The sequence below is a fragment of the Vombatus ursinus genome, unplaced genomic scaffold (assembly GCF_900497805.2).
Source record: "Vombatus ursinus unplaced genomic scaffold, bare-nosed wombat genome assembly UNPS02015175.1, whole genome shotgun sequence".
Taxonomy (NCBI): domain Eukaryota; kingdom Metazoa; phylum Chordata; class Mammalia; order Diprotodontia; family Vombatidae; genus Vombatus; species Vombatus ursinus.
In genome coordinates this window covers 21,472,184-21,486,849 of record NW_020954953.1, presented here as the reverse complement: position 1 = coordinate 21,486,849, position 14,666 = coordinate 21,472,184, and the positions used below count along the sequence as shown (strand labels likewise).

The following is a 14,666-nucleotide window of genomic DNA, read 5'->3' as shown; positions in this document are numbered from 1 at the left end:
CCTCAGCCCCTATAACTCACTGCCATATCATCTCAATTTTATTGGGTTAAAATCTACAAATAAGCATAATATATGGGATGGATTTCAGTGCAGCTGCTGTGGTTATTAAACCAAGGTAAATACAATCTACTAAGTATGAGCACACCCTGCCCCCCCCAGGGGTCCTGTGGTCAGTGGTACTAATTCCAGCAATTTGAATTCTTAAATGTCACAACCTAAACATGCCTCCATGTTTTCCCTCCACAGAACAGAGCATGCCACAAGGATGAAAATGTCAGAAGGAACAATATGCTACATAAAAAATGCAGTGACAGCTAAGATTACCCTCAGTTGTTTACAGTAATAAGCTCTCTCAGGCTGGATAGAGTACTGCACAATGACAAAAAAAAGAAAAAAAGGACTGTCTAGAGCCCATTAAGAATTCATGCTAATGACTTCCAGGTGTTGGGGCAGAAGGGAAATCTCAAGAAGTTACTGCATATAATACTCCTTATTGGTAGCTAGATGACCCAGTAGATAGAATGCCGGATTTGGAGTCAGAAAAACATGAGTTTCAATTCTGCCTCAGACACTTGCTAGCTGTGACACCTTGGATAAGTCATTTAATCTCTCTTAGCCTTGGTTTTTACATCTGTAAAAAGGGGATGATAGTAACAGCACTTACCTCACAGAGGCGTTGTTAAGATCAAATGAAATATATGTAAAGTGCTGTGCAAACCTTAAAGCTCTATATAAATCCTAGCTATTATTACTGCTTTCAAAATCTATGTAATACCTCCTCACATTCATCTCCACCTAGCCTTCCACTCCCACATATATACTTTTCTGTTTAAAGAAGGAAAGTTAGGAACTGGAAAAAAATCTTAATGAAAAGGAATATTGCATTTGAAATCGTCTATCAAGCCCTGGTGATTTCATCTGTGACCTTCCTCTATGCCTCATTGTCTTTGAGAGTCACCTGAGGCTCAGAGTAATTAAGTAATTTGCCCAGGGACACACAGCTAATAAGGCAGTATTTGAATCCAGGTGCTCCCAACTCTAAATCTAGCAGCAGCCGCTGTGCAATCCTACCTCTGCAATAGGAAATGGTAACCACTAAGAAATGTGAAGACCAGAAATACAGCAATACTGCACAGTAACCTTGTATCAAGCATGGAAGCCATGCACATCAGCCTCATTTGCTTGGAAAAATAGAAATGCTTCCTAAGCAGCCTACTGTCAGGATGGGAGCTATTATAAATCTACAGCACTGGGCTGAATCTGAATTCACAGCGTCTCCCCAGCTGGGTACATGCTGGGGGCGGGCTTAGCAGCAATTTGAGCTGCATTATGGACTAATACAAACACCCTCATGCACCTTCCCCCAGTTCCTCCAATCAGATATCCCCAAGCACTTCAACATGGCTGGAGTAAAGAGGTTTACTGAGTCAAAATGAGATTTTACAAAGCCGTGCTGTAAATACATGAAATACAGAGGGCCATCTCTGGACCTCAGCCCTACATCCTCTCGCAACATAAAATACTGTGACAAAAAATACCACATGACAACCACACACACACCACCGCAACTTGGTGTTCGCTGATCTTTCTAAGTAATTACGGCGCTGATTTTCTGAAACTAGTCAGGGGCTCCAATGTGTACATTTTTTGCTGGTAAATTCAGCCAGCGGTAATATATTCTTAATCAATCAATCAACAAGCATTATTTAAAGCAAGTAGCATGTGTCAAGAATTATGCCAAGGACTGGGGATGTGAAAACAAATGTCAGACAGTCCTTGACCTCAGGGTGCTTACATTCTTTTTTTAAATTAATTTATTTTGAATTTTCAACAATCACTTCCATAAGCTTCTGAGCTTCAAATTTTTCTCTCTCTCCCTCTCCACCTGCCTCCCCAAGACGGCAAGCAATCTGATATAGGCTCTACATATACATTTCTATTCAACATTTTTTCACATTAGTGATGTTGTAAGAATTAGAGCCGATAGGAGGAACCACCAGAAAGAGGAAACAAAACACAACAGAAGAAAAAAATAGCAGATAGTATGTTTCGATCCGCATTCAAACTCCATAGTTCTTTCCTTGGATGTGGATAGCATTTTCCGTCATGAGGCCTTTGGAGATGTCTTAGATCCTTGTATTGCTGAGAAGGGTTAAGTCCATCAACATTCATTACCTCACAATGTGGCTGTTGCTGTGTACAATGTTCTCCTGGTTCTGCTCACTTCCCTCAGCATCAGACCATACATGCTTACCTTCTAATAAATGGATACAGCATGTACAGAACAGCAGAGTCCAGGGAAGGTGCTTTTGTTCTGCACAGTCACAGAGATTTTGAAAGGAGCCATTGGGCACAAGATTGTCATAACTTTTCCAGTAACAATGGTAGTATTGATTTGATTATCGCTCTCAGAGTAAGAGCCAGACATGGAAAGGGGTGTATGGTAGAAATGGAAGGATGTTCATGCTGGGTAGGTCTAGGTTTCCTCAAAGCTGGCTGGGTGTGATGTGAAATAGGGTGTGGATCTGGCTATGTATAGTGTTTGAGACGAGTTTTCACTCACTGCTAGTGCATTCCCAGCCCAAGGCAGAGTTCCAAGGTGAAGGAAGGAGACGGGGTGGAAAAAATAGTACACAACACAGAGGAAAATGTAAATTATATGAAAATATTCAGGTAGGATATTTTTCCATTGATTTTTTAAAGCAGAGGATATAAATATATTTGGGAATTAAGCAGAGATTTAACCACGTCTAGTTGGTACTTAATGTTTCTGGTATGATTAAATGAATAAACAAATAAAAATAGTTTTCCTCTCCTCAAGGATCCTGAAAAGTCACTCATGTGGTATTTGGTTCCACCAAACTTCTAATCAATGTTTCTAACCAAAAGCTTAATAACCTGTACAGATTAATTGATACTACCATAGTTTGAACTGTGCTCACACAGTACAGTTTCAAGCTTTAAGCTTTACTAGCCTCAAACCACAGTACTTTCAGGACATACTGTATAATTTGGATAGGTACTCCATATGGACAATGAGCTGAGTTCCGAATGGAATAGTTGGAGGAGAGTGGTCTAGAATACATTTTGGGAATCATATAATACTTATAACAATACCAAACTGACATACAACCCTATCTTTTTACCTCCAATGTTATCCTGGTGATGCTGTATGGCTACTAATCTTGAAACAAACTGAAAATCTCTCTTCTAGTACTTAACTAGCTATGGAACCATGAGTAAGTTGGCTAGCCTCTGTGAGTTCCAGTTTCCTTATCTATAAAATGGGCATAATAATAACTATATTGCCCATCTCATGGGGTTGTTGTAAAGGTTAAATGAGAAAGTATAAGTCAAATGCTTTGCAAAGCTTAAAGGCGAACAAACATTTATTTAACACCTACTATGTGTTTGACACTGTGCTAAGCACATTACAAATATTATTTCACTTGATCCTCACCACAACCCTGGGAGGTAAGTGCTATTATTATTTCCATTTTACTGAGGAAACTGATGCAGGCAGAGGTTAAGTGAGTTGCTTAAGGTCACACAAGTCATAAGTGTCTCAGGGCACATTTGAACTCAGAGCACCTAGAATCCTGCCAAATAGCTATGTAAAGGTCAGATATTATTATCTTGCTCTCCCTTTTCAACAGAGATCATCCTGAAATGGTCCTGGGATAAGTCACTCTCCTGACATTACCCTTTAGTATTTAGTGTTTGGTGAGGCATTGAACAGGGGGTTGAAATGACTGGTTTTTTGTAACTTACGTATTGGGATTTAAGCTCACCTTCTATAGGTTCACTGGAAGCATCTTTGGGATTATCATTATTATTATTATCATTATCTGGGTACTACTTCACCCACACTATGACAAGTGGCATCCCACAATGGTCAATACTTTATTAAAGGTTTAACACCTTCTAGTCCTAATATAATACAATGCAAACTCATTAAAATGTTGGTGTTAGGTACACCTATTGTTATCGTTATCATTGCCCTTTTTTCGGGCAAGATTAAGAAAAGTTAAGCCACTTACTTAAAGTTACATGGTTAGTAAATGTCAGAGCAGTGGCTTGGACCCAGATCTTCTCATCTTAGTCTAGTGCTCTGAACACTGCACCACATGGCCAGCTGATACTTCCTGCTGATATGGCCATGGGAAAGCATGGAAAAGTTATTTATTCATTTCTGACTAAAAGAAAGTACTCACTTCTAGGTTTCATTCAGTCTATACATGAGCTCACAACCCAATTATATCCCCTGCATCCCAACTTCAGCTTGATATTGTTATGATATTCATATGTCATATGCCAACCACATTAAATCAAAACTCACACGTTTGATGCCACCAGAGAACATAATGCTATGAGTAGAAGTAGGTATAATATTTTCTTGCTCCAAAATGGGATTAATAAAGTTTTCATCATCCTCTTGGTTGATGAGTTTAAGATGATCTGTTAAGCTGACAGTCTGAAAAAGAAAAAAAAAATCACTGATCATATGGTTCACCTACCTGTTTGCTTTTGTTCATATGTTTGGTGAGCACAGGAAAACACACACAAGCTGACATATACTATGTACAACCTGTTCATCAATGTGGTAATAATAAATATCTTAGAAAGTAACAAATAGGGGAATCATTGTGAATATCTATAAGCCATCTATTAAGTTAGAGGAAATAAGATGTTGAATTTATAAGATTATTATAGAGGCCAGATATAGTGGTAATAGAGGACATTAGCTACCTGATAAAAATCACATTAAAAACAAAGAATTTGATGATTCTCTGAAAATTTTATCTCTCAGAGAGGCAGTGTGGTAGAGTGGATAGAGCGCTGGACTTGAAGTCAGTAAGACCTGAGTTCAAATCCCACCTCTAAAATTTCCATTAGGCAGTTAATATGCAAGACTGGAGTTCACCAGTGAAAGACTTGGGCTAGACGGATAGCTCCATGAATCATCTGCAGACAAATCATCATTAACCCCAGGGAATCCGATGACATCACCAAGAGAGTATAACGAAAGAAGAAAGCCCAAGGTAGAGCACTGGCAGACACTCACATTGGATGATGAGACAGCGAAGGAGACTGAAAGAGCAGTCAGTCAGGTAGGAGAACCAGGAGTGCAGTGTTCCAAAAGCCCAGAGAGGGGAGCATGTTGAGGACAGGTTGGTCAACAGTGTCAAATGCAGTATCAAAGTGAGTTAACACGAAAAGCTCTTTGCAAGCTTTAAAGTGTTATATAAATGCTATTGTTACTGTTATTATTATCATTATTATGTAGAAGAAAGGTGAAGAGGGATGAAACCTGAGAAAAGGCCATTATCAGTCTAAACGTTATATTGTAGAATACCGATAAAAATGATTTTATTTTAATAAAACCTCTACTCTCTAATGGCAATCAACATAGATTTGAGACTTTTCCATATAAAAGTAGACTTTAGAGGTAGTCATGGAAGCAAGAAGATCAGGAACAATAGTCAATACTGAGCCTCTCCCTCCTTGAGCCGCCATCTTAACGTTTCTTTGTGAAATGAACACTGAACAACATCTCAAGAAAAACAAGACTTGGATTGTCCACTAAAGTTCTCTGAGTCCTCGATGAATCACAATCTACTGGTATAACCTGTCTCACAAGCCTAACAAAATGATTGATTGACAGGTGGTATAGTGGAAAGAACATTGGTTTTATACTCAAGGGACTTAAATTTAAATTCTGGCTTTGCCACTGTGTGATCACTGTGTGATCTTGGGCAATTCATTTCCCTCTGAGTCTCAACTTCCATGAAGCTTAGCATCAGTCCCTTTCCCATCCCCATTTCCATTTGCTGTTCTGCCTTTAATCTGTGGGCAGCAAGTGAAAAGAAAGGACCTTAGGAGTCAGGTAATATTGAGTTATATGGACTTGGAAGATTCTAATTATATGTATTTTCAATATTCTATTGTACATCCTTGAGCATCTCAAGTACTGCATTACCTGGACACATTTCCTACTATCTCTTTAAAATGAAGATTACATTTCAAAGAAAAATATAAGGATGAATCCACTGGAGAATCTAGACTGACGTGTATTGGTGATCATCTTATATTCACATCTTAGAATGTGGATGTGACTTCCAGTGATTGAGAAAGTGAGTGAAGGTGATGAATATTGGTCTACTTTCCCAGTTATTATCTCTGATTCACAGAGTAACCTTTGGCAGGTGGTTCAAACTTGCTGTGCTTTTGTCTACCCAGCTGGAAAGTGGACACCATTGTATGTACCGCACAGGGATACTGTGACTTATAATTCATTTTGGTGAGATGTTTCAAGATTCTTCAGTGAAAGGACCTCTGTCAGTGTGATTTTAAGACCTTACTAATTGAGGTACATTGTGGTATAACTGCAGCTTGAAAAGTGTCCTATTTAAAGGTTCACTAGTTGTATTTTTAGCCCAAATGATAATTATTTAGCATTTATAAATCATTCTGTGTTCACATGTAATCTGCTTTACAACTGCTTTGCTAATCTATACCACAGTTATCTCCCCATTTTGTGGGTAGGGATATCAGGATACTCACAGAATAGCTAAGATGTGGACATTGTCTGAATATCAAAGTGGCCTGGGCAGGGGGAGAAACAGAGCAGTCTCTATTGCTCGATTGATGAATGCTGACAACTGCTCACTATGTTATTGTCTTGTGGCCTTCCGCCATTATAACTCACCAGACCTCTTCTGGGGCAGGGAGCAACAGGGCCCTTTTATTTAGCACATTACGTATCTTTGACAATACTCCTATACCAATCAGATGGCATGCTCTTATAACAATAAATAATACCTAGGCTAGTATATGTTAATACAATATTGTATTTGATTTTCAGCAACATGTTCATATTGCTGAAGGCATCAGGATCATAATTCCAAAAGACAAACTTTCAGATGCTGAGAATTGGACCCATTGAAAAAGACGCTATGAATTCAAAAATCATGAAGTGACATGAAAATATGAATGGAAACTAATTATTAATCACTCCATTCTTATCTTTTTCAATGCAGTTTGGATAAAACTGGTCCAAAAATAGGTCTCTACTTTGCTATTATTCTTTTAAATTTAATATTCTGTGGACTTTTGCACAGATGGATAAAATAGCTGCTTTTTTGTAATTGAATGAAAGTACTAGGATGTAAGTTCTTCTGTAGGCTCATTGAAACCATCTTTGAGAAAACTCCAATTGCAGTTAGGATGAGGGGGATGATATGTTCTCCACTCTGTGACTTTGACTTCTTCCCCTAAGTCTCTATATTTTCTGGAACTCACTCAGTATGCAGGACCCCAGGAGAGATCGTTCCCTTGGGTCCCTCCTCTTTGCTGTGAATCGGTGACCCAGAACTGGGTAGTGAGTAATAGAGTTTCCAGCTGGTAGCCATTCCTGCAGCCTGTGCTAATTCAGGAATTCTCTGGGATTTCCTCCTGCATCAGTGTCCCCTGCTCTGGTGCCCACTCTCAATTCTCCCCCCCCAGGTTCTAGAATGTTCTGAAATAACACAGTTCTGGCCAGACCCTGTCCCCGGTGTCCTCAGACCTCTGTGTCTGACTCCCTAAGTCTCCCTGCCCTGGAAAAATGATGCACTGTTACTTTTTCTTGGATTTACTGATTAGAATTTGGTCTGGTTAGTTTTCTAGATCTTTATGAAGAAGATTTGGTGGGTGAATTTCTTCCTCTTACTTAACCATATTGACTTTGCCTCAGGTCTCTATATTTTGAAAGCTTTTCATTACACATAGCTTAGAAATTATTAGTATTTAGTATGCTAAAATCTATTATTATAATTAATGAAAAAACATTCTTATTATATTGTTTGATGGAGTTCAGATAGAAAGGGACCTGGAACAAGTCACTATCATACTATTATTCTGCAATGATCTATAAGTCTGGACTCTCTAGGATAATCTTTCAATAATTTCTGGTTGCAATGACCTGATCCTCAATCACTATCATATTACCCTACATTTGTAAATAAATCTCCAAGACTCAGGCTTTTGTTCAATACTGCATTGTTGAGAGATTGTTGTCTGAGTTCGTGTCAATGCAACTCATAAAGACCTTTTAAATTCTATTCTTGCATTTTGGTCATCCAGAGTTAAACCATTTTTAGTTACATTCAATGAAACCAGGGCAATATACCTTTTGTCAGACTTCAGTATTGCCTTGTGAAGTCTGTTTGTTCCAGAAAACATTTCTGTAAAATTTTTAACATGTTTTCTGTGTGCTCAGTGAACATCGGTTAATCCTCTTCTTCCTTTTGGAAAGAGAAATGTTTGATCTTTCTGTATCTGTGTTGGATAATTTCATTAACATGGCACAGGTTTTTTGCTTGGAGACCCTCTAGAACCTTGTTATCTACTTCACTGTGTCATATATATATATGCACACACACACACAATGGTATTGCATTGGTATTAATTGCTCTTAATGGGCCTCACCTTTCTCCTTGATAACCTTATGTTTAATATGTCTTGTCTAGAGAAGACCAAGGTATTTGTATCTATTGCCATCATTTTCTAGATTAAAGTTTAGAGTCTATTCTGCCTTGGTAAACATGAAGAATTTTACACTTGTGAAGCCAAAATGACATCTTGATATTGTTGAAGAAAGTTTCCATGAGATGAGGAAGCTGTTTAATCTGCTTTCCAAGAAGTCATAAACTTGATGTCATCCATGTATATCAAGTGATTGATGGGATTTTTTTGATACAATTCCTTGTTTGCTTTGAAAGTCAAACTCAGTTCTTTTCAGGATTGATGGGAGAGTCTGTTAAGTATGGACATCAAATGCATTCAAATATTCTTCAGCATTTTCCTCTTCAGATTTAAGTGGCTCCTCAGGTTTCACACTTTTTAAATCTGCATTTAATCTAAGTTGTTCTGCATTGATCTGCATGTTATCATGTAACATCAAGCTGGGGTTATCATTGACAAAAATTGTATGGAACCTTTGCCTTTAACTGATGTTTCCAGTTTTGTCATGATGTCATTCTGGTGCATGATAAAAGTCTTCATGTCTTCAGTCCATTTCACATACACTCATAGTTTTTCTAACTTAACAATAAGCACCAACTGCACCAAAGCATTTCCATCAAGGAGGGCATTAATTTTTCAGATTTGTCCCCACATATCTTTACATGATGCTGTGCCATAATGCAAAGTGCCCATCATGTCACTGTCTTCTTAGTCAAGCTGTTGTGATGGCTTTTAGTAGGTCCAGTCTGCAATGGTCCTTCATTTATCACTTAGATTTATAGAAGCAGTTCTATTACTGGATGGTGTGCTAACCCAATCAATGGTGAATCACTAACCTGACTGGCCAGTGTTTCAGGGTTCCTGCTAGGCCTTCTACATGACTGCAACTATCTCAAAGCACACCAAGTCATTGCCATATATCACCCCAACTATTACCCAGTATTTGGCCATTGGTTGGTCTTTGTTACTATTATAACAAATGTTTATAAATACATGTGCTGTGATTTGCCAATATTTAGGATTTCAGTCTATATTCTACACCACGGACCCCTTTCCCCTTCTGATATGCAAGAATCCATTTGTCTTTGAGGTGGTCCAGCATAATGTGAACTGAATTCTGGACTGAATATCAGGTTCAAATCCCACCCTTGGCACTTTCTAGCTTTATGATCCCAGGCAAGTCACTTAACCTCCCTTAGCTTCAGCTTCCTCATCTATAAAATGGGAATGAAAATTATATATATATAATATATAATACATATGTATATATATTATATATATATATGTAAAATATAAAACACCTATATCCCAGGGTTGTTATGAGACTTAGGCCTTTAAAGCACTTAAAATGCTATCTAAAAATTGGTTTTTATTATTATCTGCCTCTTGAAGCATACACATTGAGTTTCCTCAAAAAAAGGTAACATGGCCCCTATTCCAGGAGGAGAGCTCAGACTACAGAGAGCAAGTTTTGCTTCACTGCACCTCATTATTTGAAATTGTCCTCCTCTATTTACGCTCCTTTGGCTCAAAGGACCGGAGCAGGGAGTTATTTTCACTTTGATTTAGTCAAATAAGACACTAGAATACCACCTATATGCAAACCTCTTTCTTGTATCTCCCATCCAAAGCATTACCGTGGCATCTATCTGCAAGGTTTGATTTCTTTGTTGAAGGGAAGCAACTAATGAAAAAAATCTACCACTGGGATAAAAATGCAAGTGACCCATTAAAAAGTTAAGGTTAAGTTGTTTTGTTCTGTTTTTTTTTCTTCTTAGCAAACTTTGAGCCATAAAACCCTGGGAGAGGGTTGAACTTTTTACTTTCTCTGAAAGGCAGCTTTGGGTGAGATATTTCTTTTGATTTAGTTGCCAGGAGAGTTTGTCTTTCCAACAGTATGGCACGCACACCAGGCTGCATCACCAGTGCCCTCCTGTGTTCTTTACTCCTTTAGCCAGAGATGAAGGTAGATGTGAATCTATCCTTACTTGCATTGAGGGAATTTGGGATGTTTAGCCTAGAGAAGAGAAGACTTGGGAGGGGTCTGGCAGGGAATCTTGGTAGGTTTCCAGTACTCGAAGGGCCGTGGATTAATTGTTCCATTTGGCCCCAGAGCACAGAATGAGGAGCAGTGGTTCTAAGTGGCAGGGACAAAGATTTAGGTTTGTGGAAGGGGCAACTTCCTAATTATCAGAGCTACCCCAAAGTAGAATGAGGCACCTGGAGAGGTAGAGAGTTCTCCATCACTGGAGACTCTCAAACAAAGACTCCATGACCACACCTCTGGTGTGCTACAGAGGGGGATTTTGTTCGTTTACAAGTTGGACTTTACAGTCTTTCATTTCTCTTCTGACTCTAGCACCCTATGAAACTTGTTTTGCATTGTTAGAAGGCTTTCTAAACATGAAATCACTGTGGTAATGATGAGGATGATGGTGTGTGCTCATATTTATATGCACTTTAAAGTTTGCAAAGTGTCCCTCTTGTCTGATTTAATTCTGAAAACAGCCCTATGAGGTAGGCACTGTCATCCCCAATTTATAGATGAGTAGTCTAAGGCTCATCGAGGTTAAGTCACTTACCCAGGGTCATACAACTAGTAGATATTTGAGGCAGAATTCTAACCCAGGTCACTGACCTTCCCAAGCAGCAACACAGAGAGCACATAGCTTCAACATTAGATTGACTTCTTTCCCTTTTCCTACCTGGATTCTAAATCCATTCTGAATTTTAATCTTTAATTTCTCAACCTCCCTCAAACAGGAGCTTTTCATTATTTTTTCAATTCACTTAGTTTTGCCATAAAAAAACTAAATTCGAAGCCAAAATAAGATGGAAGGTCATTGAAGCAAATGTCATTCTATTCCAATGTAGTGAGATTTAATTGACTTATCATGGACCTCACACGGAATGTGTTCAGTTGCCTTTCTCTCCTGGGGTTCTTAAATTGGAATCCATAGGTAGATGTCAGGGAGTCTGTGGATTTGGATGGGGGAATTATATCTGACCTCTAACTGAAATTTAGCATTTCTTCTAGTTATGAATGTAGGCAATTAGTCTTCACCAGACTGCCAAAGAGGCCAAGTGATACAAAACAACTTAAGAACATCTGTTGCTGTTATTCACTTTTCCATCATTTTTGTGACCCCATGTTTTGGTTTTCTTGGCAAAGATACTGGAATGGTTTGCCATTTGCTTCTTTAGATAATTTTACAGATGAGGAAACTGAGGCAAGCAGGGTTAAGTGACTTGCCCAGGGTCACACAGCTAATAAGTGTCTGAGTCCATATTTGAACTCACAAAGATGAATCTTCCTGACTTCAGGGCCGATGCCACCCCGCTGCCCCAGAGTCTACACCAATCCCTAAGAAAAAGTTCTCAGAGTAGCCCATGGAACCCCAGATTGAGTTGGGTTATTTGCTTGTACCCTGGTTGTCAAGTTGATGGCAGTGTCAGATTGGCTTCTCCTCTCCTTCTGGTCCATACCCTCCCTGTAATTGGTTGTTAGAAGATGTTTGTCAGAAGTCATGTCATTCTGGGACTTGGAGATTTCTATAAAAAAAAAAATGCAAGGAAAGGAAAATCTAGGTACCTGTTCTCTAGGTTTTCTTGCTACCCAACCCAACAAAAAATAGGATGTTCTTGGGTAGAAGCAAGGAAAGCAGAAAGCTGCTCCATCCACTGTGAGGCTCTGCAATCAAGGCTACAGAGTTGGTGAACCTTGTGAAATTTAATTCAACAAAAATTTAATTAACTACTATGTGCAAGGCACTGTGCTAAGTTCTGGTCATCCCAAGAAAAACCAAACAGCCCTTCCTGCTCTCCAGGAGCTGACACTACTGGGTGGGGTTGGTGAGGAACTCAAAGAAGTCAATATCAGATAGTTTGGAGGGAGACAGAGAGAGACAGAGACAGAAAGATAGAGACAGAGACAGAGAGAGAGAAGAAAGAGGAGGAGGAGGAGGAAGAAAGGGGAGAGAGACAGAAAAGGAGAGAGACAGAAGGAAAGAGGGAGAGAATATATAAATAGGGAGTCTGGAAAATTTTTGGTTGGGAGGTAACGCGATTTGTGCCTTGAAGGAAGGTAAGGATTGTGTCTAAGAGACAGAGGTGAGGGCAACATTGGCATGGAGGACAGCCTGGGCAAAGACAAAGAATCAGGCTATGTAACATAGAGATAATGGAAGAGTTAGCAGACCAGTCTGGATGAAATACAGAGTGCATGAAGAGGAGAAATACAACATATATCTGGAGAGTTAAGTGAAGGGTTTTACACGCCAGAGTAAGGGAGTTATATTTTACCTTACAAACAACAAGGAACCAATGATCATTTTTTGAGCAGAAAAGTGATTTAGTTACATCTAAGTCTTTTATTTTTTAACTGAACCAGTAATTTAATTGGTGTTGGGAGTTCCTCATGAGGAACTTCCTTTCCCAGTGTAAATCTTAAATCAAAGCCCAGGGTCATGTAACCAATCAGAATCAGAGGCCATACTTAAATTCATGTCTTCCTGATGCTGAGAACAGCTCTTTATCCACTGTCCAATACTGCCTGTCTGTGTTTTAAGAATATCAATTTGACAGATGTGTGGAGGATGGATTTGAGAAGGAAAAGACGGAAGGAAGAACAATTGAGAGGCTGTTGCAATAGTCCAGGAAAGAGATAATGGAGGCTTGAACCCAGAAAGTGGCGGTGTGAGTGGTGAGGAGGTCACTGATTATGAAATGTTATAGGGGTAGAATCCACAAGACTAGATACATGATTGGATTTTTTTTTTTAGGGGAGAAGATGAAGGACAAAAAAGCGTTAAAGATGGCTTCAAGAATGCATACTGGAAGTTTGGAGGAGGAATCACTTTATGGAGGGAAGAAATTGAGTTCCATTTTGGACATGTTAAATTTGAAATGCTGATGGGACACCCAGAGGGAGAAGCCCATCAAGTATTAGGCAGTGAATGACTGGAATTCAAGAAGGAGATAAAGGCTAGGTGTATAGGTTTGCAAGTTATCTGTGGAGAGATAACTGAACCTGGGAGAGCTGATGAGGTCACTGAGAGAGGGTAAACAGAGTAGAGGACCCAGGAAAGAACCTTGGGGGGACACCAGAGAATGGATGAGTGACAAACTATCAAATATTGGACAAAGATTATACTCCACTTTGCAAAGATGAAGAAGAATTGAGTTCATGAAAATATGTGAATATGCCTTGTACTACTCTGAAGTTGGAAAATGACTATTGGTGCCAGAGTTGTAGAGGAATATTTCTCTCTAGTTAAACACTACCCTTTCTGTGCTTATTCAAATTAAAAATTGGCAGTGTAACAAATAATCAGTCCTTTCAAGAAGTTCTTTGCAAAAATATTATAAATAAATAATATTACAGGTAATTTTTTAACATGGGAGTACTAAATGGGACCAAAGGTATCTTTATGACAAATTCTGAGTCACAATTTACGAACTACTATTTAGTAACTGCCTGAAACAAAAGGGAAGAAAGTGAACAGAGTTAAATGGGAAAAAACTATAATTTTTCCTTGTTTCCTGTTGTCCCTGATTCATCCACTTCTGAAACTTACAAGCTATGTGACTGTAAGCAAATTATGTAGCTTGCCTCTCTAAGCCTCTGTTTCTCCATGTGTAAAATGGGGATAATAATACCCCTCCTAAGAGAGGTAACATGACATAGTGGATAGAAGACCTTTCCTGGAGTCAAGAAGATCTTGGTTCTATTCCTGCCTCTCACAATATTAGTTGTATGACCATGGGCAAGTAATTTATCCTTTCCATGCTGTAGGCTGCCCTCTAAGAGTATTAATCACTGATGAGTTGTTGATCTGGAATGAAATCACAGATCGCCACTAAAAAACCCCCAAACCATCTACAGTACCACCCTCAGAGTTCTTGGGAGGATCAAATGAGACAATACGTAGTAAATGCTTGGTAAACCTTAGAGCACAATATAAATATCGACTGTTAATTGTTATTATTCTTATTCTTCTTATTATTATTATGGTCCCAAAGGCAACCTTAAATGATAATCTAGCCTGTCTGCCTACCTTCATAATCATTCATACAACATTTGACTGAATATGAATTCACTCAATATTTAATGAATACCCTTCTCTGCCTAGTAATGATTCAGATAGGAGTAGAAGATAACA

At 38.8% G+C, this 14,666-nt stretch overlaps 1 protein-coding gene across 3 annotated transcripts in view; it reads right to left on the bottom strand.

Annotated features, from left to right (window-relative positions):
• Positions 1-14,666, bottom strand: part of LOC114031396 (synaptotagmin-like protein 3) — a 95,184-nt gene that overhangs the window by 13,723 nt on the left and 66,795 nt on the right. For all 3 annotated transcript variants that reach the window (XM_027846455.1, XM_027846457.1, XM_027846456.1), the window contains 2 exons: positions 11,933-12,057; positions 4,340-4,474 (listed from right to left, as the gene is read on the bottom strand). In XM_027846455.1, the coding sequence (XP_027702256.1) occupies positions 4,340-4,474; positions 11,933-12,057 (260 nt within the window). The remainder of the gene's footprint in view (positions 1-4,339; positions 4,475-11,932; positions 12,058-14,666) is intronic.